The sequence below is a fragment of the Labeo rohita genome, chromosome 7 (genome assembly GCF_022985175.1).
Source record: "Labeo rohita strain BAU-BD-2019 chromosome 7, IGBB_LRoh.1.0, whole genome shotgun sequence".
NCBI lineage: Eukaryota > Metazoa > Chordata > Actinopteri > Cypriniformes > Cyprinidae > Labeo > Labeo rohita.
In genome coordinates, this window is record NC_066875.1 from 18,106,448 (window position 1) to 18,130,551 (window position 24,104).

The window sequence follows — 24,104 nt, forward strand, 5'->3', positions numbered from 1 at the left end:
CTTTGGGGATTTGAAATGTTATTAATCTGATTTAGGTAGGCTCAATGTTGACAAAAGGTAAACAAACAATGCCCTCTAGTGCTCAATGGACATAACGAATAGGCTACGAATCAAAAACAATGATTTTTATTTGATTCATAATGAATTAAGCAATGAGGGAAACAGTATTGTGGAAAAAAAAACATATAAAGAAAAATGGCCTACCCTGGTGAAAAAAACAGCATATGCTGATAGGCATGTTTTGATGCTGGGATGCTGGTTAGGTATGTTTTGGTCCTGGTTTAAGCTGGTCCTTTGCTGGTTTATGCTGGTCCTTGACCAGCAACATGACCAGCATAAACCAGCAAATGACCAGCATAAACCAGCTAAGGACCAGCATAATCCAGCATCAAAACATACTTACCAGCATATGCTAGTTGTTTCACCAGGGTACATGATGTGCTGCACATGAAGTAATGGCCAACCACCAGTACACCCATACAGCAAAAAATATATACTGTATATATATTGCTTCTGGCCAATATGTTTTAATTTACTAAATATATGTTGTTAACCGTGAAGACAGAACCTGATTTTACCAAGTACGACATGTTCCTGGATCAACGTCTTTGTTGACCCTGGAACAACATTGTGATTAACCAATCAGATCTGAAAAAACAGTTTATAGTTTTTGTGAAGTTTACGCTTACAATCAGTGTTTGGTGATTGTACATCAGTGTCATTCATCTATCATTTCCTCTGATTTAAGGGATTACTCATGGGTACTCATAGGTTTAGGTGTAGGGATGTGGTCAAGATTAAATTTTTGTATTAAAATGTTGTTCCAGGGTCAACAAAATATGTTGACCCAGGAACACATCTAACTTAGCAAAATCAGGACGTGCAACAGTGAAGTTCTGAAATGTAAGAAAATACATTCCCAACCTTACAATATCCTACAGGCTAAATGCAATTAATATTTGTATGCATTGTGATACTGTGTTTTCTTTGAATGTTGTAAAGTTTGTTCCTTGCTGTGTATGTTCATACATTACAAGTTTTTTCTTCAGAATGTATTTTCTGTTGTTATGGCTTCAAATAGAAGTAAATATCTCTCAAATATCTCTTCTCTATCAGAGATACTGTATAAAGCAGAGACAGATCCTCACCAAATACAAGTGATCACAGTCTAGCCATCGAAAAAAGCAGACAAGCATGGCTTCAAAAGGAAAGAAAAGGTCAGTGAGGTTGATATGGAGAGCACACATTTTCCTACTGCCATACATTTCATTATACAAGACTGAAATACTTTGAAAAACTTTCCCACTTCATTCCACATGTCAGAAAACTGTCGGAAAAAGATCAAATGAAGGTGTTACTGAGGGTGGACAGTCATCAAGCATCTGTCACAGCAGGACTCAAATGAGCTGAACACCCTCAGAAACCAATTACTGCTATGATCTTCATTTTCAACAGTTATTTGTACCAGAATATGTTCAGTTATCTGTAACAGAATGTTCTTACTGTCTTGCTGTCTTATTATATTACAAATACTGGCAACTAATTTTAAATGTTTAAATTACACCAGTGTTGAAATTTAATGGAATACTGATTAAATAGCTCATGGACTAAATATTAATTGTGCATCAATATGAAAATTCATCTTGTGACAACTGATAATTTAAATTGCAGTTTGGTAGCTGAATTAATAGTGAGTTACCACTTATTATTTATTGTCCAACTAACTAAAACAAAGAAAAAAAAACATTTAATTAGTATTTTCTCAATAATGAATGTAAACACAGAACTGTTGGCATGCCACAACTGAAATCCTTTGGCTTTGATAAAGTAGCATGCAAAAAGAACCCAATCGCTCCCAATTCTCAGCTGATGCAATGTGGTATAAATATTGTTGGCTTCTGTGAATCAAAGAATGTACTTTTGCAATTCCCTTGTTTGTGATGGATCATTTTCATGCTGTATTAAACAGGCTGTGGAAGGTGACGTAAGAAATTGTGCAGTGATAGAAATATTGATGTTGAGGACTAGTTAAAATCCCTTTCCAGCTCACAGGTAGTTTAATAATAATATTACAGACATATATTCCAACACAAAAGCGTCTGTCATAATAAAAAGTGATGAAAAAATTGCAAGATATTTACATTTTTTAATAACACGTTGCAAACATGCCTCTCTAAAGCCATTAACTGTATTGCTCCAAGCATTTAATCAAATTGCCAGAAATGTTACGAACCACAAACATGCTGGAAACAAGTAATCACCCCGGTCATTATGGGTTAAACAACATAATTAACATGTCAGAGTAAATCAAATGTCACTGTTTATGTTAAATGATCTATATACTATGTAATCAAACTGTAAAAGTATTGTAAATTAATACAATATTGTTCAGTGAATAAATACATTTAAATATATTAAAAGCATACATTAATGTCAAATCCTAAAAAAAGAAAACATTTACAGGCATGAAAACTGAGGTACAAAACAACACAGTTGTGCAGTGAGTTTAGTCACCATAATATCATTCAGTGAAACACTGGAACAATGAATAATTTAGTGGTTTGGCTCATGACTAACAGGTTAAACATATTTATTTAGTGGTCATTAAAGTGCCAGACCCTGTGTGCATAACACAGGACACCTAAATAATGCACCACTGTATCTCAAGGGGACAATTTCAAGAAAGTTGCGCTCTGAACTACCAATATATTGACTGTCTGCTTTCTCCAGGGAAACATTCACACTGCAGTCTTGTTATAGAGCCTCATAGAAGTCAAACAGCTAAATGCACGACATGCATAAATAAAAACGTCCAGCACTGAAGAATAGCTTATAATCTTTAATCATTCATCAGCACAAAGTGTGTAAAGTTCAAAGGTCAAATAAAGGTAGGCCTTTTTACATACTTTCTGTTTCACAGCTCCTTTGGTTTATTCGATGAATTTTACTTAAGTGTTACTGTTAGTTTGCTCGAATATTCCCAAGTACAACATTGTGTCAGCACAGAAAACGTTTGTATATTTCAGCAGGATAATCTAAGAAGCGGAAAAGTCTCAGATGGTATAACATCTTATTTCTGGTACATTATATGTGCCTAACAATATGCTTTTTATTGTACCTCAGAGGGCATTGTTGTTTCTCTGGATCAATTGAGACATTGGGCCTAGATCGCACAGAGTAACTATATTGAACCCCTGGGTTTTAGCCTGATTGACTTTAATCGAGAAAGGCTGAACTCAAACATTAAGGCCTGGATGCCCTCAGGAACTGAAATTCTGTGAGCACTGCACTCAACTAACATCATTTTATTGTTTTGGCAGAAAGCATTTAGGAATATCATCACTATTATTCCTAAAGGCAATGAAACTACAGGATCTTTAAATTAGTAATTTTCTAGTTCATTGACTTTAAACATCTGACGTGCATCTGTAGCCAATGATTCACATTTTGCCATTTTGCACTTTATACTTCTCATTTTCTTCAGACTAAATTATTGCATAATCTAGAAATCGATTTGTGATGGGGGGTGGGTTGCATGTACCAACAGCTCACAGTGAGAATGCGAATTACATTGCCCATAATGCATTTGGCTTGCCAATTTGTATAGCCCCACCCCTATTACTGTCTGAAGAGAAACACCTCTGCTGGCTGTACATCCTTGTCTAAGATGTGTGTGTGTGTGTATATATATATATATATATATATATATATATATATATATATTGTTGAATACTATCATAAGATACACATCTCATTTATATATATCTAATTTATATATGGATGAAGAAACTACGGAGGAAGAGTACCATCCATTTGTCAATTTGTCGTCCTCAATTTGTAATTCAGTTGCTTGTGTTCAGTTTGAATAATTGTTGAAACTAATAATTTTATATATGAAATGATGACATTTTCCAACTCTAAGCTATTTCAGAGTTCTTAAATACTAGTCTATTTTTTAAGGGTGTATTAAACAGATGCATAATTCATTGAAGACAATGATGTGCTGAAGAATATCCATGTTTATTCATAACACAAGACAATCATTAAAAATATGAATGAATAAACACATTATAAACCCATGCTTTGCTTGTCATGCTGCCTTTTGGTAAATGCTTGTCATAGACCTCAGAAGTGATTCAGAAAACATATTTCTACCCACTGCCTCTTTCAGGTGCATGACTTCACAGCTTCAAGAAAGGATTATGGATTTGCTGCTTTTTAATGACTCAGATGCATTTTAAGAGAAATGAATTACAGTTAGATCCTCTGATGCATTCACACAGTTTCCCAAAGCGTGGACCCAGTCTCATGGCACAGCGGGACCCCACAGCACACTAAAGAGAGAGAGAAATAATGATCAGATGTGAAGATCTAAGCAAGTTTGTTTTAAAGGAATCTTTCAATAACTTCTAATATGCAGAATATGCAAATAACAAAGAGATGGAGCAAAATTTACCTGTGGAATGCCACGTTTTTCTGAAGATGGTAAATAAGGCTGATATCTGCCCAGAAGTGCTGTCATAGCTTCAACCTATGCAAAACATAAGCCTCCATTAGCAACACATTTTTTATTTGAGATATGAATAAAAATTAAAATATAGCCTAAATATAAACACGAACAAGTCTGACATTTCACCAACCAGTTATTTATTCTTTGGTTTACAGATAAATTGCCACATATATTTCTCACTATATATAAAAATCACACTACAAAGAAAAACAAACAAATATAAAAAGGCGTTTTACTGGTAGCCTACTCACCAGTTCGTTCTCCGTTTCCTGCTGGGACAGTTGTGTGTCATCTGTAAGTTCTTGGGAAGTTTGGCCAGAGCACATGACGGTAAAGAGCCCGACTAGGATCAGTCCGGTCAGTATCTCTGAGCTCGTCATGGTCCTATAGTCAGCTGTCCGGGTCACAGTCACAGCACACTGAGGTGTGGAGGGTCGGGCAACTTAATAAACGCGGGCTACTTAACAGTTCACTGGCTGTTTTATAAACAGATATGCCCCGCCCTGACTTTGGTTAACGGATTATATCGGGTCAGCTATTGGGCAAAGGATATTTATTTTGCTGACGCTGAGATTGGAGCACAAACAAGCAGTTTATTACATGTTCAATTCTCCTGCATACCTGCTCTCATATACTGCACCTTTGCAGGCTGCAGCTGTAGATGTAGTAAATGAATGAATAGAATAGAATAGAATAGAATAGAATAGAATCGAATAGAATAAAATAGAATAGAATAGAAAGGTCATGTTTCATGTTTTATGTAAGAAGGAGGAAAAAAGCAATATTCCCATATTGACATTTAACCTATATTGACTTAGCCTACTGCCTAATAGCATCCATCCAATACATTATCGTGATTCATTCATTCATTCATTCAAATTAAATGAAGCCCACATTGGTGCCGGATGGTTAGGTATATATATAGGCTGACTTTTTGGAAGTTGCATCCTGCTGTGTAACATCCATCTGAAATAAAACACCTTAATACGTTTATTATTATTATGATTTATTATGATTTCTGCCGTTTTCATGAGCTTTCTTATTTGAGAAGAAGTATACATGGAATACATACATACATATATACATATACATCCTACGCACACACACGTTTACTTAGCTATCTAAATGGGGACATTAGACTTCTATTGTTTTTATGAACAGATAAGTTATAGATTTTATAAGCTAATTCTAACCCTACCCTAACCCTAACAACAACAACAACAACAACAACAACAACAACATTGTTTACTTTTTTTTTTATACCCGTTTTACCAACGAGGATATGCCCAAATGGAGGTTTTTGGAAGGTTTAGCTCACTTTTGGGATAAGTTTTGTTCCTAAATGGACAGATAGATAGATAGATAGATAGATAGATAGATAGATAGATAGATAGATAGATAGACATTTTCTCTTGTTTTATATTTGTTTATTAACAGACAGAAGTAGTGTCAATAATAAAAATAAAAGGTAAAAATGAAATAAAATTACAATTAAATGAAATTTAAGTGTAGTGTAATTTATATTCTGTACGTTTATTTTTTAGAGTTAAATTATTTTTTAATTTAACTTATTTTAAATACAAATATTATATAAAATAAAATTAGCTATCATAAGGTTAGTAGGCTGTATTATTTTATCTTCCCTGCAATTACAACGCCACAGTAGAATAGAATACTAAAACGCGATTGGAGTTTAACAATGCATTTGCGTATAACCAATCACACACGACTCTGTTGATTTTAGGAATTGCAATGGCCAATCAGAGGAGTTCAGATTAGTCTTCGCTGATTAGTACAGTGCGCAGATGTACGTATGATGTAAGAGCTTAATTTTACAGTGTAGAGAGCTTCATTATATATAGCCGGAGTTGGTTTGAAAGTGCTTAAACTCGCGACAGACAAAAAGAGGCCCTTACGAAAATTAACAATGGTTTTATTACAGTTAAAGCATAGTAACCTTTTTTTTGCATACTGATTACCATTTGTATAACCACAGTTTTACTATAAATACCATGGTTAAACTATGATTAGTGTAGCAAAACCATTGTCAAATTGTGGAAATGGTGTAACCATTTTTTTTTTGGTTTTGTTTGTAGTTTTTATCTATTTGTAAACCATGGTTGATTTTCGTAAGGGCGGGTTTGTGATTTACTAGATGACACTAGCATTAGGCTTCTTTTAGTTTTGCCCTTCACTTAGTTTACCCTCCGCCTTTCAACTAATGTTAATCAATATTTACATACTATAACAGCGTATTTATCTCTCACACACGTGTCCCGCACTAACCCTCAAAATCGTGTCCCGCAACAGAGTTTGCTCAGCTGAGGCCCCCTGCTGGAGAATCACGATTGTAAACGAGAATTACCGAGTGCGGTGGCCGAATATGACGTGTGTGGGCAGTAGAGGGCGCTGCAGTCACAGTGAAAAGTTTTGAACCGATCTTCTTAAAATGGGTGTTTCCTGAAACGCATACTTCAGGATTTAGGAAGGAACACGCCCATGACATCAGTGGGTTTTCAAGAAAAACAGTCGCTGAAACTGTGCAGCGAAGTAAGAAGGGGGCCAGAGGTGCCTTCTCGAGGTCTAAATATAAATCCTAAAGGACAGAGGACTGCATCGAAAACTCACGGGAAATAAGACTTCTAAACTTTTTGAGAAAACATGTCCACTTCTGACGAGTCAGACGGTTTCCGTCCCAGATATGGGTGTAAGTATTAATGCGTTTTCTTCAGGCGTTCTTCTGAAACGTGATGCTCTGTGTGTTACAAGAAAGCTGCTCGTTTTCACAGAATGCAAATGCTTTAATTCAAAGAAAGTGGCAGTCATCTGATTTTGAAGTTTATGTACAATTGGCCATTCTTTTAATGCTCAAGTTTGCATCGGCATGTCTTACAACTTCCGCATTATAGTACTGTATGTGTAGGGCACAACCGAGCGTCACCTGGACAACTTTTTTGAACAACCAAGCGTGTTGTTTTTACTGCAATTTTACGTGAAGCATTGACATCCTCACTCTTTCTCTCTGTTGAACCGTGGTGCTAATCAAGTTTACATAAGTTGAGCATCAAACGACTGTGCACGGCCAACATACTGTCTGTCTATCTGTAATCTAAACCGTTTGAAAAACAGTTTTTTTTTAAGTAGTCAGTGGTTTGCATGCACTCCACAACGATTCTTTATCTCGCTCTTCTAGAAGTGTTGTTTTTATTCCAAGCAGAAAACCAGTCACCATAAACGCCCAAACGAAGGTCAAACGTCACTCCCAGTGACTCTAGTGCTGGTAAAAAGCGTCTTTGTATCGTGCGTAATAATTTTTTTTTTCCCCTGGCCTGAGTGAAAACCCCATTACCAAACTGACTATTTATGGAAAGTTACTTTGCTACCGTGAAGGCGGTTAACTGTTTCTGGTACCAATACAGTTTTAATCATCCATTTCACTAACCCATAGCTGCCAGACCACTCGATTTAGAAATTGAGTTAGACATATAAAGGCTGTTACTTTAGAATTGTGAATCGTATCTGTAAACTGAATCTTTTAAATCGATTCACTTAAAGATTCGTTTAGATTCTCTTGCTTATTCGTTCATTGGCGCTTTCAGAAAGCTGTATAGTTAGGGCAGAGGGTGGAGACGAGTCTTTTTTGGTTTTATGAACCAGTCATCGAATCACTCACTCATCCGATTCGTTAATAAAAACACTTGGTTGATTGAAACAAGATTTTAAACTGCACAATTTGAATCAAACCCTACAATCAAAATGATAGGTTAAGTAAATAGAAAGTTTAATGAGTGAGTTGCAAATTTTTAACCAGCTTTGTATGGTTAAAATGTTAATAGTCTACATCTGCAGTGTCGGTGAGCTATATATTTTTCTCAGTGTTGCCTGCACCTGGACATCCCTATTTATTTGTCATTAAAAGCTGATGTAAAATGCGTTATGAAAACTGCAGATCATATCTGCGCGTATTTTTAGCAAAAGGGAAAGCCATAAGGCTTTTTCAGTTTTGTCTGGTCATGTCACCAACAGTGAACTGGCCCTTTAAGTAGTGACTTTAGGTGACTAATTCTGTAACTTTTACACATTCAGAATTATTCAGCTTTTTTGCAGGATTGACTTTATATGACAAACTGTGCAAACATTATTTTTTTTAATCAATGAAGGTGTTTTAGTTAATTCTGTCACATTCTGTTTCAATCTGAAAACAGTTAAATGCTCAAAGTAAGGGTTATTTGTCATGTAGTTAGTTTGAATCGTTATCTTAGTAATTAGTGTAGTAGTTAGTTAACCGTTACCGAATATTCTCCTCCACAGCCTGCTCTTGATATGATATTGGTTTGTGCTGAAAGTCTTTGAAGGCAAGACCAGGACTAAAGCACTTCAGAAGGGAGAGACTTAAGAATTTCCGTTAGAGACTTGAGGAAATGAGTGAGAATGATTTTTATCAAAACGGATCGTTTCATAAATTAATGCTGTATTTCACTTATGTTTTAAAACTAGTTATTACGTACAGGTAGGGTAATGTAGTCTTGAGTCTGTTGACCTCTGATCAAAAAATCATTTGGTAATCGAATTATATAATTTTATTACCTTTTAGACTTTGTTTTTCTCTGTATCAAATGGAAAAATGGCATCAATTGTATTGTTTTTGGAAAGCCTTTACAGCAATACCTCGCTGAAGAAGGGTATCACTGGGAATTACGTAAGGGTAGTTTAAGGACTATCCTTGTCATAGATTTGTTCATGTTTGAACATGCAAACAAGTCATTTGACTTGCAGGGCAAATGGTTGTATTGATGTTTCATAATTCAAGACTGCAACTGTTATGATCTTACTCTTATAAAAACATATATTCAAAGTTTAGGATCTGCTCGTAGACTCGGAAGAAATCCAGTGTATGAGTCAGAGCTTTGCAGGCTGATTTTTTTTTTTTTTCCTTAATGTTTGTTTTCCAACAGAAGTTTGATTTAGAATTGCATCTTGCATATTAATAGGGTCTCATTGGGAAAAGCTACAAATAAAGTGGGTTGTAACAGTTCAGATCATATTTAACATTCCTGAACAACTCTAGAGACAGAAATTAGGATTTTTCCCCCCCAAATCGTATAACTTAGTGTGTGTTTTTTTTTTTTTTTTTTTTTTTTTTTTTTCAGGCATGTAAATAAGGCTGTGAGAGATAGAAGTACTGTTGTACTGTTTAACAACATGCCTATTATTTAGCTGAAATATTATTTTTTAGTAAGTTTCAGTAAACAAAATCTCCATAAAAAAGTCTGTGCACCTTTATATAGCCTGTGCCATTGAAAAGGCAGCATTGTTTTCATTCAAATAAAGTTCAGTATGGCATCTACCCTCACTAAAGGTCTTTCACAGACAGATGTGTTTTTCCAAAGTTTCCTTTTTTTCTTCTTCTGTCTGAAATATGTGCAGCCATTTACAGTAATAATTAGATTTATCTTCTTTTTCCACATGATGTTAAACCCTTTTAAATGATGTCAGTATGTGGAATAATCACAGATCTTAAGGTTGCTGGAGTTCAGGCATGCAAGACATGTTATACATTGCGAAGTTTGCATAAACTGCTAAAACGGTTTGTTTAGAGTGTAGCAGTTAATGTTTTATTTTAAACATTTGAGAGCCACTATATCTAGTGAATATGTACAGTGTGTGACTAATATATCTATATACTACTGTTTAAAAGCTTGTGGTCAGTGCATTTTTAACCAAATTCGCACTTAGGCTGTATTCTCACCAAGACTGCCTTTATTTAATCATAAATACAGTAATGTTGTGAAATATTACAATTTAAAATAGCTATTTTATGTTTTATAATGTCAATTTTCAGCAGTCTTCAGTATCACATGATTCTTCAGAAATCATACTAATATGCTGATTTGCTACTCAAGAAACAATTGTGATGCCTAATATTTTTAGATTCTTTTCAGGATTTTTTTTTAAGAAAGGAAAGTTACAAAACAGCATTTATTTGAAATCGAAATCATTTGTAACATTATGTCTTTACTGTCACTTTTTTATCAATTTAATGTATCTTTCCTGAAAAAAAAATCTTGCTGGCCTCAAACTTTTGAATGTTTATGTACATATCTCCAGCTTGTTTCAGTCTCACATCTTGTATACCTGCCTGTCTCATTTTAGCTGTTCTGGATGGCGTGGAGCGGCTCACCGCTGAGGAGATGGATGAGCGGCGTCAACAGAACATGGCCTATGAATACCTGTGCCACTTGGAAGAGGCTAAACGGTAAGATACCAGTTCTCCATTTCAGCCCCTCGGCAGTTATGTTAATTCATGACGGTTAATACAGAGCGTTTTGCTTTAAATAGCAGCTTAGCTTTCAGTTGGTGGTTGTTTAATGTCTCTGAGTTGAATACTTGTCACATGATTGTGGGTGCCTTCATGCATGTCCCAGCAAGACCCACTACAGTGAATTTCTAAATAATCCAGGCTCTCCATGAATTCCTATTTAAGTCAACTTTAGAGAGAGAGTTCACCCCAAAAATTCTTTCATCATTTCCTCACCCTCATGTCATTCCAAACCTGTATGACTTCCTGTTTTCTGTGGATCATAAAAGATATTCTGAAGAAATTTTCAGCTGTTGGGTAATGCAGAAGCGTGGTACAACATGAGGGTAAGAAAATAATGATGGAATTTTATTTTTGGGTTAAGTATTACTGTAATTAACCCAAAGACGTATGGAAAATGAGTCTCTAATGCTCACAAGGGCTGCATTTATTTGAATAAAAGTACAGTAAAAATAGTAATATTATGAAATATTATTACCATTTAAAATAACCGTTATCTACTTTAATGTATTTTAAGATGTAATTTATTCCTGTGAAGGCAAAGATGAATTTTCAGCATCATTACTCCAGTCTTCAGTGTCACGTGATCCTTCAGAAATCATTCTAGTATGCTGATTTGCTACTCAAGAAACATTTATTATTAATAATTGTTTATAATTTTTTTAAAAACCATGATAAATTTTCCAGTTCCTTGATGGAATATAAAATTCAAAAGAACAGCATGTATTTGAAAAATTCGAATTAATTCAACTTCTGTAACATTATACCTTTCTTGACCATCACTTTTGAACAGTTTAATGCATGAATGAAAGTACATTCTTACTCACCACAAACTTTGAATTTGTAGGTTTTTGTTTGTTTGGTTGGTTTTTACATTTTCCTGTGAAAATGCGACTAGTGCTTGCCCATTGTGGGTGGTTGTCAGGGTGTTTCTTTGTGGTTTGTGTGTTGTAAGTGATTTGAAGCATGTTGTTGTGGTTCCATGGGCATTTGAGATCATTTCTTGGCCCAGCTTGGCTGGCTTAGAAAAGTAGTAGCACACCCCTCCTCAACAAGCCACACGTTATGAGGAACCACAAAAGGTGTGTGAGGACTTGCTGTGCACATCAAAGTTTGATACTAAGGGTTGAACTCCTTACTCTGCTCTGTTTATATTTTTCTGATCTTTTTGGAGATTATGGAGTTTATAGCCTGTCAGTGCACTCATTACATGCACACATAGACACATCAGTGGTGCAAGAGGAAGTGAGTCAGTCCCTGTTGATTTCAGTATCTCACTCTGTAGCTGTGGCAACATGAGGTTGTCATAGAGACTGGTTCCGGTGTCTGCGTGTTTGAGGGAATGAGTGCGTGACATAGTGGGAGAAAAAGAAACGCCACTGTATACATAGTGGGCAGATAAGTTCAATATAGTCAAAGTCTGTACTTTTTATACCCTGTTCAGGTGTCCTCATTTGTCCTGCTCTAACATCAGATCTTTACAGTTTGTCTGCACTTTAATAAATCAACTAAAACACCAACACAGTCGCTATGCTCGACGTCATCCATCAGGCTTTTGCCTAGAGGATGAGAGAAAATTTCTTTCTCAGGCCTTGTTGAGCTGAGAGTATTTGCCTTCAGGCTTGATTCAGAAATGCTGGAATGCTTGGGTTTTGCAGCGATCGTGACGTGCAGCAGTCTGTGGTATGATGGGAATTTCGCAGGTTTATATGCAGTGTCTGAAAGCAAATGGTTGTGAATTTGTGATAGTTGTTGGAATAGCACAGTGCAGATATTTCCAAACGGCTTTTATCATTAGTTTATTTCCATATTACTGTCTGCTATAAAGCCCAAAGGTCTGTATGATGATGCGCTCAAGTGAATTGTGTGTGTGTGTGTCTCTGAGCGATGCAATGCAAATTTTGCACCTACAGTATTTTATCCTCTCTATTTCCATTTGTGAATGTCAACTGTACCATTTCATATTTTACACTGTTAAAAATAATAATGCTTGTAATAGCAGCAGCTTTTTATAATGCTTTGAATGCGCTATAACCTTAAAAGATTACTTTACTCCTGAATTAAAATTTCCTGATAATTTACTCACCCCCATGTCATCCAAGATGTTCATGTCTTTCTTTCTTCATTCGAAAAGAAATTAAGGTTTTTATGGGAAACATTCCAGGATTTTTCTCCATATAGTGGACTTCAGGTTAAAGGTCCAAATAGGAGTTTCAGTGCAGGTTCAAAGGGCTCTACACGATCCCAGCCAAGGAATAAGTGTCTTATCTAGTGAAACAATCTATCATTTTCTAAAAAAAAAACAAAAACATAAAAGTGTATATACTTTTTTTTTTTTTTTTTTTTTTTTTAAAACCACAAATGCTCATCTTGCACTAGCTCGACTTCACATATTACATAGTCATGTTGGAAAGGTCATGCATGATGTAGGTGGTGAATTATTTATTTATTTTTTACAAAATGGCAGATCGTTTTGCTAGATAAGACCCTTATTCCTCAGCTGTGATTGTGTTGAGCCCTTTGAAGCGGCATTGAAACTGCATTTTGGACCTTCAACCAGATGATCACCATTAAAGTTCACTATATGGAGAAAAATCCTGGAATGCTTTCCACAAAAACATACATATATATATATATATATATGTTTTTTTTTTTAACCTCTCTATTTGCCTGGTCTGTAAATACTGTATAGCCTCTAGCAGGGCTAGATTAATAAAACTGGTATTAATAAAACTGACAGCAAGTCGTGCCAGTTAGGTACTTATATTTTGTATTGACATAAGAAATTGTATCAAAAATGAATAATTGCAGAACGAAAACAAAACAGCAAAATGTATGTATTGAAGACCAATTTCCAGTGAAATATCTTCATAATTCTCTATGATCTCTTTTTCTCGTTAGATGATGAGGTTGTTCGATGTGTCAGCATCTGTCTGTGAAGAAGTTTTAGTCACATTTCACTTTTTAGTCATAGTGTGTCTCTTCCATTTGTTTAAAGGGATAGTTCACCCAAAAATTTAAATTCAGTCATCAATTTCTCACCTTCATGTTGTTCCAAACCCGTAAGACCTTCATTCATCTTTAGAACACAAATTAAGATATTTTTGATGAAATCTGACAGCTTTCTGACCCTCCGTAGACTTCAAGGGTACTACCACGGACAAGGTCCAGAAAGGTAGTAAGGAAATTGTTCAAATAGTCTATGTGACATCAGTGGTTTAACCGTAATTTTATGAAGCTACGAGAATACTTTTTGTGTGCGAAGAAACAAAAATAACGACTTTATTCAACAATCATCAGCCTAGCGCCATGGAGAATATCATGCACAGGCTTTCCTCACATGTAAACAATGCATGCTATTGACGCGTGCATTGTGATACTCTCCAATATGGCGCTAGGCTGAAGCAGAGGAGAAGAATTGTTGAATAAAATCATAATTTTTGTTTCTTTGTGCACAAAAAGTATTCTCGTAGCGTCATAAAATTTCGATTGAACCACTGATGTCACATGGACTACTTTAATGATGTCTTTCCAACCTTTCTGGACCTTGACAGTGGTAGTACCCTTGCTGTCTACAGAGGGTCAGAAAGCTCTTGGATTTCATCAAAAATATCTTAATTTGTGTTCTGAAGATGAACGAAGGTCTTATGGGTTTGGAATGACATGAGGGAGAGTAATTAATAACAGAATTTTCGTTGTTGGGTAAACTAACCCTTTAAGTAAAAGCAATTGTGTTTACAAAGGTCAAAAGTAGCCATTGTGAATGGACTGTGTGAGCCCTTCACAAAAACAATGGGATAGCATTAATGTTTATGTGACTGGTCATGTTTATGCATAAATCCAAGCAATAATTGAGAAGTCTAACAGTGTGGATCATAAATTGAAGATTTGTCCCTTGCTTGCTTAGAAGAGGAGAGAAGTATCCTCAACTAAACAGAGCTGCTCACACATGCTCTGTTGATATTCTAAAATGAAAAACAACACGATTGGTAAAACCCAGTTACAGTATGAAAGCTTTAAAGTAAACGTAGAATGTTAATTTGTAGACAAAATGAAAAGGACATTAAGTAGACCTACTTAATGTGTTGAGTGTGTTGACATTATGTAGTTGTAACGCTGAGCTCTAGAAAATCACTAATAAGGTGGTTTGAAAGAATTTTGACAGTTAAGAGTTTAAAAACAAAAGGGCGGGAATAAAGAACCAAACCGTTTTAAATAACCATCTTTTTTTTACTGTATGATGTCATCTAGAAATTAGAGTAGTTTGAGCACAACAGAAGCAGAACTGCTGTAAAACTGGGTTTAGATGAGTGAAGATGCGTGAAGGTTAGGGCACAAGGTCACAGCTGTGCAGGTGGAGCTAGTAATAGATTACCCTCGGGAGTCAGTCATTTTTGGTTGGCACTTCAGATGCTTTTTGTTTTGTTACTTCATTTTACAATTCTGTCTAGTAAAATGCTCTTGGGGAATGTTGACTAACATGTCTCCGGTATGTTATCTATTTAAAGTCATACCCAATCCAATGTCTCTGGCACGTTCTTCCAAGGGAAACATACTGATGAGATCAACTGTAAATAACCTTGAGTGACAGAAAACAAAGGTGACTTTGTAGGTTTGGGTTGCATGATTCATTAAAATAAAACCGAAAGCCGTATGGCCTACTATGATTACCAAATCAGAAAGGATATGATTTAATCAAATATGAAATAATGAAATATATTGCTGCAGATTTTGGAGTGATTTGTCTTACGCCGTGTCCTAACTACACATGATGCAACGCTGCAACATGTGATAAAAGATTTTTTTTCCATGTTAATTGGAGTTTTTGTCCCAACTAGCCATAAGGCGACACACAAAATTTCTGTTTTAGAATCGGTTTATATTTCCGCAACGTCGCGGCTGGAACAACAACATACAAAACAATGACAGTGATAATGTCAGGTATGGTTTATGTGCTTTATTCAAAGCTGAATGTGTCTAATGTGAGTTTGAATATCATTTTGTGTCACCTTTATAGCCATACTGAAAGCAGCAATAGAAAGTTTACCTCAAATCTTAAAAAAAAATAAATAAATGAAAGCAAAGGTGTACATTAAAACCGTGACCTCAATGCGAACCAACAAGTGTATTCCATAACGAAGACAGTATCAGTTACTCAGTATGTACATTTAATAATTTTAAAAAGATTTCAGTTTATGAATTATATCATAAACTTCCCATTTCATTGGAAGTGCAGTGCACTTCTGCCCTTCTGAATGGCTGTGATAAGCGTCACGTCGCGGTGTTGTGTCACGTGTGGTGTGGACACCCAAATTGCTTGTCGCTGGAATCTTGTCACGTCGCGTGTAGTTGGGACACGGTGTTAGTGGCTCGGGACACTGCTCTAATGACGGATGAAAACAGTGATTTAGGTTTAAAATATGAATGTTTTCTTATACTTCTAAATGTCAGTTGACCACATGACATTTTTAGCCATTCAATTTTGTAAAAAATTAAGTACATTTTGAGTATATATCTAAGAATTTACCACGTTTTAAACCAGATTTTAAATTTATTTGACTTTTGACACTCTTATTTGTAATTGACCTAGAGGTCTTCTTCTCCATGTGAAAACTGTTTTAAGACGTCTACAGGCAGCTTGCTGTAGTTTTTCGAAGTGTTTTACAAACCTCTCATTTTGCCTGCTGTTAATTGCAGGTTTCTGTTCTGTAAATGTGGAGAAGAGATTGATGCTGTGGATACAGGGAAAGAGAAGCGTGAGAGAGGGTTGTGAGAAGATAACCAATGGTGTATATGTGTCAGCAACAGTTGTCCATGAGGCAGTATGGTTCACCGCTGCTATTACTGGCATTCACGCTGCGAATATTTGCTTCAGCCTTTCAGAACTGCCCCACCCCTCTCATAACTCTCTATAGGTGTAGCCTATGCTAAATTCCTCTGTTACTTTGCATTATATACATCTTGTGCTAGTATCGTGTTAATATATAAAATAGTTTGTTTTATGCTCTCTTGTTTTCTTCAAGGAAAATATTTAGATGAGTTATATTAATATTTAGATCTCTTTTATGGCCAGTACAGCATCTTACATGCTTAGAATGATGATTTGTTTCAAAATTGAACACTTTGTTTTGAAAACATTGTGTTGATTTATGTCTCTGTCAGGCTGATAGCAGTTTTATTGCTGTAGGTCACCAGGTCAATGTACTGTGGGTCAATAGAAAGTGTTCCTGCATCTGCATTATTATTGCTAGGTTGGTTAACTGGCTAAAGCTTTTATAAATCCAATCAAAAATAATGTCATTCTGTTTTGGTGAAAAATGTTTTTCTACCATAAAAGTGTTTTATTGAAACACAATTTCAAAGAAAAACAGTATTATGTTATTCCTAATGTGAATTATTTCACAAGTTGATTAAGTTGATTTCACAAAAAAGTTTTTTTTTTTTTTTTATAGTGTGCAGCATTTCATGATTAATAACGATTATAAATGCAAGAATCAAACTTGCTTGTCATTTTCTGACAGGGTTTTCCACGTGTCCTTTTTTGGTTACATCACTATGTAGGCAGCTTGCTCACAGTAACAGTAACTTCTCAAACTCTTGTTTTATTGGCCGGTTCATGTCGCTTCTCATTTGCATAAAGTTATACTTGTCAGTGTATTTATGGACACACCCACATCACTTCACTTCACCGCAGCTGCTGCTGCTCACGTCACTGGAAATTGTCATTTTTCATTGAAAATGATTCATTTAAGGTCACTCTGTCAGTTTGAACGCCACTTAAACTTCAGTTTCCAGCCGAAATGCTGCTCTCTGCACTTCTCTGCACTTCTTACTACCACCACAAAATTCTGAGAACTGAATGCTATTTTCTACTTTTTATTTTTTAAATTTTCATGGATGGTTAAATTGAGGCAGACTGAGAAAGGTCAGTTTTAATGACAGTTTGTGAGTCTGTCCAAATGTTTTATTAAATTGACATACAAAAACAGTGACCTGTTCCTCTTATTACAAAAAAACACTTTATGTAATTTCCTGTTGAGCTACAGGCGGTCTTAAATATGCTCTCAAGTGAAGTACAGAAACCTTTTGTATGTGTATGTGTGTGTGTGGCTGTCTGTAGGGAAAAGAACTGTATTAGTAACAATGCAGGGGATGTGGGGAACTGTGCAATACACTGCCCTTTCCTTACATCCTTTTAAAGATGTATTAAAACACTACAAGTCTGCCTGAAATTAAAAAAAAAAAAAAGCGTTTGTTGTAAATGCATGTTGTAGATTTTGTGAATGATTCGTCCATGTATATTTTTTTTTTTGTAATGTTCAATCTAAATGTCATAACTCAGCTTTCCAATGTAAACAAGACTTCTCTGTAGTGGTGTATCAATCAACTCGCATTTATTTTTGAGTACACCTACAAAATCCAATCAATAATCGATGAATTGAACCATGTATATGGAAGCCCATTTCCACCACTGAATAAAAAAAAGTTATCTTGACTTTTTAATCTCACAATTCTGAGGGATACAAACTCGCAGTTATGACTTTTTCTCAGAATTATGTGATATAAACTAGTGAGTTAAGTCAAAATTGCGTGAGATAAACCCACAGTTCTGACTTTTTTTTTTGCACATGCAAGTTTGTATCTGACAGTTCTGACTTCTTTTTTTCTCGTATGTGACATAAACGAGCAATTGAGAGTTATAAAGTCAGAACTGCATGATTAAAAACTTGCAATTCTGAGCTTTTTTCTCACAATTGTGATTTTGTGTCTCACAATTCTGACTTTTTTTTTAGAATTGTGTGATACAAACTCACAATACTGACTTTTTTGAATTATGTGATTAAAATTATGTGATTAAAAACACGCAAGTTATAAAGTCAGAATTTCGAGATACAAATTCTTAATTCTGACTTTTCCTCACAAATCGCACAGTTCTGACTTTTCCTGCATTTCTGACTTTTTTTTTTTTTCATAATTTTGAGATATAAACTTACAAAGTCCTATTCTGAGAGGAAAAAAAGACGTTATATCTCACAATTCTGACTTAATAAATCACAATTGTGACTTTTTTTTTCAGTATTGGAGGATTTGCAGGATTGTTTATTTCTTGCAATTCTGACTTTATAACTCGCAATTGCAAGTTTATATCACACAATTCTGAGGGAGAAAAAAAGGCCGAATTGAGAGATGTAAACTCAGAATTGCGAGAGAAAAAAAAGTCAGAATTGTGACAGTTGTAGTTACCTTTTTTATTTTTTATTTTTTATTCAGTGCCGGAAATGGGCTTCCATAAATGTACTTGTCAATACACAAGAAAATATCTGTTGCTACTTTCAACTCTATTGACAGCATCTGTGGTAGGCTATTTATTCACCTCTGATTTACACTTGCTCCTTATATACCTTATCTATCTGTATATATGTGTGTATATATATATATATATGTATATATATATTAGAGATGCACGATATTGGATTTTTGCCGATATCCGATATGCCGATATTTTTTCATCTCATTTTGGCCGATACCGATACCGATATATATCATTTTATTTGGAAAGTTAGTTTTTAACAATAACTTATTTGTTAGGATTAAATAAATAGTAATGAGTGGTTTACATTCAATCCCTTCTTTTTCATCAGTAGACTAGCATTATTTATGATCTGAATTTTGTAAATTAAGTTCACTTTTGCTATGTTATAAGCCGAACTTCGGATGCTTTCACTTTCGATTTTGCAATCTGAATACAACATTTCAAAACGAAAACAGAAAAGTAGAACTAAACTGGGTGACTGTGAGGGTGCTTTGCGGGACATGAACAGGACATAATTCATTGCTACAATTTCTTAATTCGTTCCTATGATTTATTAATTTATTAATTTGTAAAATGAGGGAACGAATTAATATGTAGTATTAACGAATTGTTAATTTATTCCCACAAAATATTTTATTTCCCACCCGCAATTTATCACAGTAAGAGATACGAAAACATGGATTAAAAGTGAATGACAAGAAAATAAACCTAAGAAATTAAAGGGTGAGACGGTGAGGATTTGGGAAAATAAAAATATTAAGTTATGTCGCAATTCGTGACCAACTGGCAAAACAGTACACCTTTTTTGCACAAGAATACCAACATGTTTACCTTCTCTGGTTTAACAAGCGGTCTTTTACCCTACTCGAAAACCAAATCCTCCGTCCGCAATCTTTCCAGAATAGTCGCGTCCTTTTTGCCGTCACCGCCTGGCTCGTGCTGACACTACAAATACAAACCAGGCTCTACACCCGAAGCGCTCACAACGAAAACTACTCTTCGCGTGATCAGTGAAATCCTGAATATGCCACGGCTTTGTAACTCTGTAACCCGCGCTGTATGGAGCAGTGCGACCATGTCAAATTTTAACTTGCACATTAAAAAAAAAAAAAAATGTGACAGTTTTGATCAGTCTAGAGCCCTGCAATACAAAGGCATTCAACATGGAAAGAAAGTAATAGAAATGTAGTCACTAAGTCATGTTTAATTATAATTTCTAATTATTTTATATGGTGCACTTCGCTCTGACAGGGCTGCAGGACACGAACATAATTATTTCCTACAACTTGTTAATTCGTTCCTATGTTTTATTAATTTATTAATTTGTAAAATAAGGGAACGAATTAAAAAGTCGTATTAACGAATTCTTAATTTATTTTCTTTTATTATTATTCTTTTATTTCCCACACGCAGTTTACCCGCATAAATGATCCGACAACATGGATTAAAAGTAAATGCCAAGAAAACAAACCTGCGAAATTAAAGGGTGAGACGGTGATGATTTGTGAAAAGAAACTATAAATATTATTAAGTTTGTGGCAATTCGTGACCAACCGGGAAAACAGGACACACAGCCGCTTATGGCTTTAAATGTATTGGCTCGAACGGCATGAATCCAAAAGTATGGTCGCTACTAACATTTGCCTGCTAACCAATTGTTTAACTTATAAAGAATGCTTTGTACCTCACTTGTGTCATATTCACGAAAAATGTTTCATATGAGCAACAGTGTGTTTTGCCGTTGCGCCGCCGAAGAAAGAGAATTCACTGACCGCGCGCCGTAATTACTTTTTATTTTAAATGCAGATCATGTCATGTGCAAACACAGCCATTGGGTTTCAAAATACAACAAAGAGCACCATAAAACCATTTAAAATGTGCATTTAGCGATCTAGTGACTGGATATGAAACAGGCAACAGTAAATTATCCCAAATGGAACAACTGCGCGTTTTCTCCTATAGCCGCTGCTGCCACTGCACGTGCTATTGCTATGCATCATTCTGTATGTGTATTCTCAGTTTAAATGCAGCGATCCAAAACAGTGAATCTACTCCTCATTCAGTCAAAACTTTGCTTCAAGAATGAGCCACACTGCTGACATGATCTAATCCCTAGCACACCCTTAGCACATGTGAGTTAACATATTCATCTTATCGGCAAAACATATCGGCATAATGTTTCATATCGGGCCGATGCCGATATTTACATTTGAAGTCATTATCGGCCGATTCCGATATCAGTCCGATAATATCGTGCATCCCTAATATATATATATATATATATATATATATATATATATATATATATATATATATATATATATATATATATATATATATATATATATATATATATATACTTACCTGATTCCAAATTGATTTTTAATGCACCTCAGTTCTTCTGCAGATGTATAAAGGTCATCTTTGGCAAGTTAAGGTGGTTCATTTCAAAGTTCTTTGTAAGATTGTGCATAAAAACCATAGTAAGATATCTCTGCTCTGCCTTGCATCAGAATTAGAATTAGCAGATATTAAAATTCAGTATAAGAGGTCGCTCTGTTTCATTCTGTGTCATGCAAGTTTGATTTTCAATGTAAAGAATGTTCACCCTCTAGACTTCCATTGTGAATACATTACTGTAAACTGGGGTGTAACGGTACACAGATGTCACGGTTTGTTAGGTACCTCGTTTTGAGGGTCACGGTTCGATACGATTTCGGCACAACAGAAAAAAAACAAAAAAAAAACAAATTTACTATGCTAGATTTCATTTATTTTAAACAGACAGTAGTGCAAATTACAAATTTTTCCACCTACATGTGAAAATACTAAATATTATATCAAATGAATGTCATATATATATATAGACTATAAAATCTGCAGTAAATACAAGGAATAAATACTTGAAATATATTTAATTTAGTTAAATGATAGACAAGGGGGAAAAAAAAAACTGTGTGCCAGGTAACGCAGCCTATATTTACTGAGTTTCAGTTCAGTTTTGTTGCAGAAAGGAAACTCAAATGGCAGAAAGTGACATTCTATTTGTTTTTTGTTTAAGTTGACTTTGCTGGTATGAGGAAAGTTGAAGTAATAGCGCCGGTGCCCACAAACACAAAACATATCAGTTCCAGGCTTCTAGCATTGCAAACTTGACAGTGCAGTTGGTACTTTATCAAAATAAAACACAGTGAACCAAACATCAGCTCGCCCGCCTCACTGTGTCACCGTTGGAACGCCTATAAAGTCTATAATTGACATAATAAATAATAGTTTAGAATTTGATAAACTATGCATCGCAAATATAGAAATATTATGGAATATTTGGATTCGTTTCAAATGAGAGAGGTAGGATACAAGAGCACAAAGCTCCATTTCACAGACAGTTGAGTGCTGAAGCCTTTAAAGTAACGTTATACTCCTTTGTCAGTGAGAGATGCGTTTAGAATCAGCACATGATCACGGTCTTGTTTTCAAGTGCGCAACTCCTGGCATGCACTGTTCTTCTGCTGGCGGTTATCAAACAGAGTTGCATTACTGCGGGTGCCCCCGTCTGGATTGAGGGTGAATTGCCTGTATTTGTTGTAAGGCCTCATGCACCGAACCGAGATGCCCGTACCGTGACTGTTCGGTACGAGTGCATGCATTGTTACACCCCTACTATAAACACATTTCTTGTTTATTTTAAACCAAAGGATGTGGTGGAATTGCTCTGTAAGTATAGCCCGCATGTCATAGATGTTATCAATGGATGTTACCCAGAATATTTCTGTATAACTGTGCCGTGATTCAGCTGTATATTGTACTTATCACATGCTACTTAAGCGAAATACTGCATGAATAGTGATTGAACGATACCTCACCAAGAAGGTATTTATAGGGTGCTGTCACTTTAAGACTGAAAGCACAGATTTGATATAATTATACACGTCCTTTCTGTTTACATTCACTTCATTTAAACCATAACAGGCTGTTTATGAGAACACTTGCCGAAACGGGCGAGTACAGAATTGAGTTCTTTCGCTTAATAGGTTTCAAATTGCTTCTCTCTGTAATGGTTCAGCTTTGCAACTACTCCCTGAATCATACGCATGCCAAACCAAGCGGCCTGGTTCGTACGGATCGACTAAGATCTGTTGAACCTCTAATTACCTGTAAATCACTTTGCCAATAACAGTGAAACGTTAAATGCCAGCAGTGAATGGAGAGAAAATGAATGACTTTAGTGTCAGGGAGGGGAACCAGTGATACTTCGTTCTCTTAACTTCTGCTGTGTGATATAATTATATCATTCTACAGAAACATGAGGTCATTGTTCATTATGTGATTTGCTTTAGTACGGTTCTCATTCACTCACACATATTACAGCCTCTCCCTTGTTTGGACAGGAAAAAGCCCCACGCCTCTGTGTTTGGCCGCTCCACCCTTCATTACCCGCTGCTTTCCCTCACCAACCCTTCACAGGTGCTCTTCCCAGGAAAATGGCAGCATCCATTTTGCTTTGACTTTGGGAATGATTGCCTTAGTCAGCATTTTTATAATGACTCTTTAACTTGTCAGGCTGAAGTTACATCTGTTTATTTCTTTGTGTTTAGTTTGAGCGTCTTAGGACTAGTTGTTGCTTTATCCAACATTTTTTGTGAGAATATGTGGGAGTGAGATTATTTGTCTTTCATGAGTGACTTTTTTTTCTCTTGAAACACATAAATACTTTACAGGATCTCTTGACCCCTGGGTCGCAGCTGTGATATCAGTGAAACAAGCGCACACTAAGTCTTTGTCACACATTAAAATAAGGAAGGGGGCCCGCTCATTTTGAAACCACAACCTCATTTTGATGCCTCAGCTTGTCTAATGTTTGAGAAATTGGAGACGTTGGCTACAAGGCCCATTTCCTCTGCTTCTAATGCTTACAGTGGCCCCAAAAGTAGGGTATGAGGACACTTAAGCACTTGATTGAA

General features: G+C 35.5%; 2 protein-coding genes across 2 annotated transcripts in view; one reads left to right on the forward strand and one right to left on the reverse strand.

Annotated features, from left to right (window-relative positions):
* Positions 1–4,081: 4,081 nt before the first annotated feature.
* On the reverse strand, positions 4,082–4,976 carry cartl (cocaine- and amphetamine-regulated transcript-like). Its single transcript, XM_051115223.1, has 3 exons — positions 4,762–4,976; positions 4,457–4,531; positions 4,082–4,334 (listed from the first exon to the last, which is right to left on the reverse strand). Exons 1-3 carry the CDS (start codon positions 4,888–4,890, stop codon positions 4,227–4,229), a joined length of 312 nt encoding a protein of 103 aa, XP_050971180.1. The 5' UTR covers positions 4,891–4,976; the 3' UTR covers positions 4,082–4,226.
* Positions 4,977–6,996: 2,020 nt separating this feature from the next.
* Positions 6,997–24,104, forward strand: part of iqgap1 (IQ motif containing GTPase activating protein 1) — a 59,213-nt gene continuing 42,105 nt past the window's right edge. Inside the window, exons 1-2 of the mRNA XM_051115176.1 lie at positions 6,997–7,217; positions 10,664–10,766. Of these exons, the coding sequence (XP_050971133.1) occupies positions 7,172–7,217; positions 10,664–10,766 (149 nt within the window). The 5' untranslated portion in view covers positions 6,997–7,171. The remainder of the gene's footprint in view (positions 7,218–10,663; positions 10,767–24,104) is intronic.

What these genes read in the sequence shown, in the direction of transcription:
- cartl (XM_051115223.1), bottom strand. Translation starts at nt 4,890, where the DNA reads ATGACGAGCTCAGAGATACTGACCGGACTGATCCTAGTCGGGCTCTTT. An exon ending in AGGAAACGGAGAACGAACTG is followed by an intron (nt 4,532 to 4,761) that starts GTGAGTAGGCTA and finishes TGTTTTGCATAG; the next exon opens with GTTGAAGCTATGACAGCACT. An exon ending in AAAAACGTGGCATTCCACAG is followed by an intron (nt 4,335 to 4,456) that starts GTAAATTTTGCT and finishes CTCTCTCTTTAG; the next exon opens with TGTGCTGTGGGGTCCCGCTG.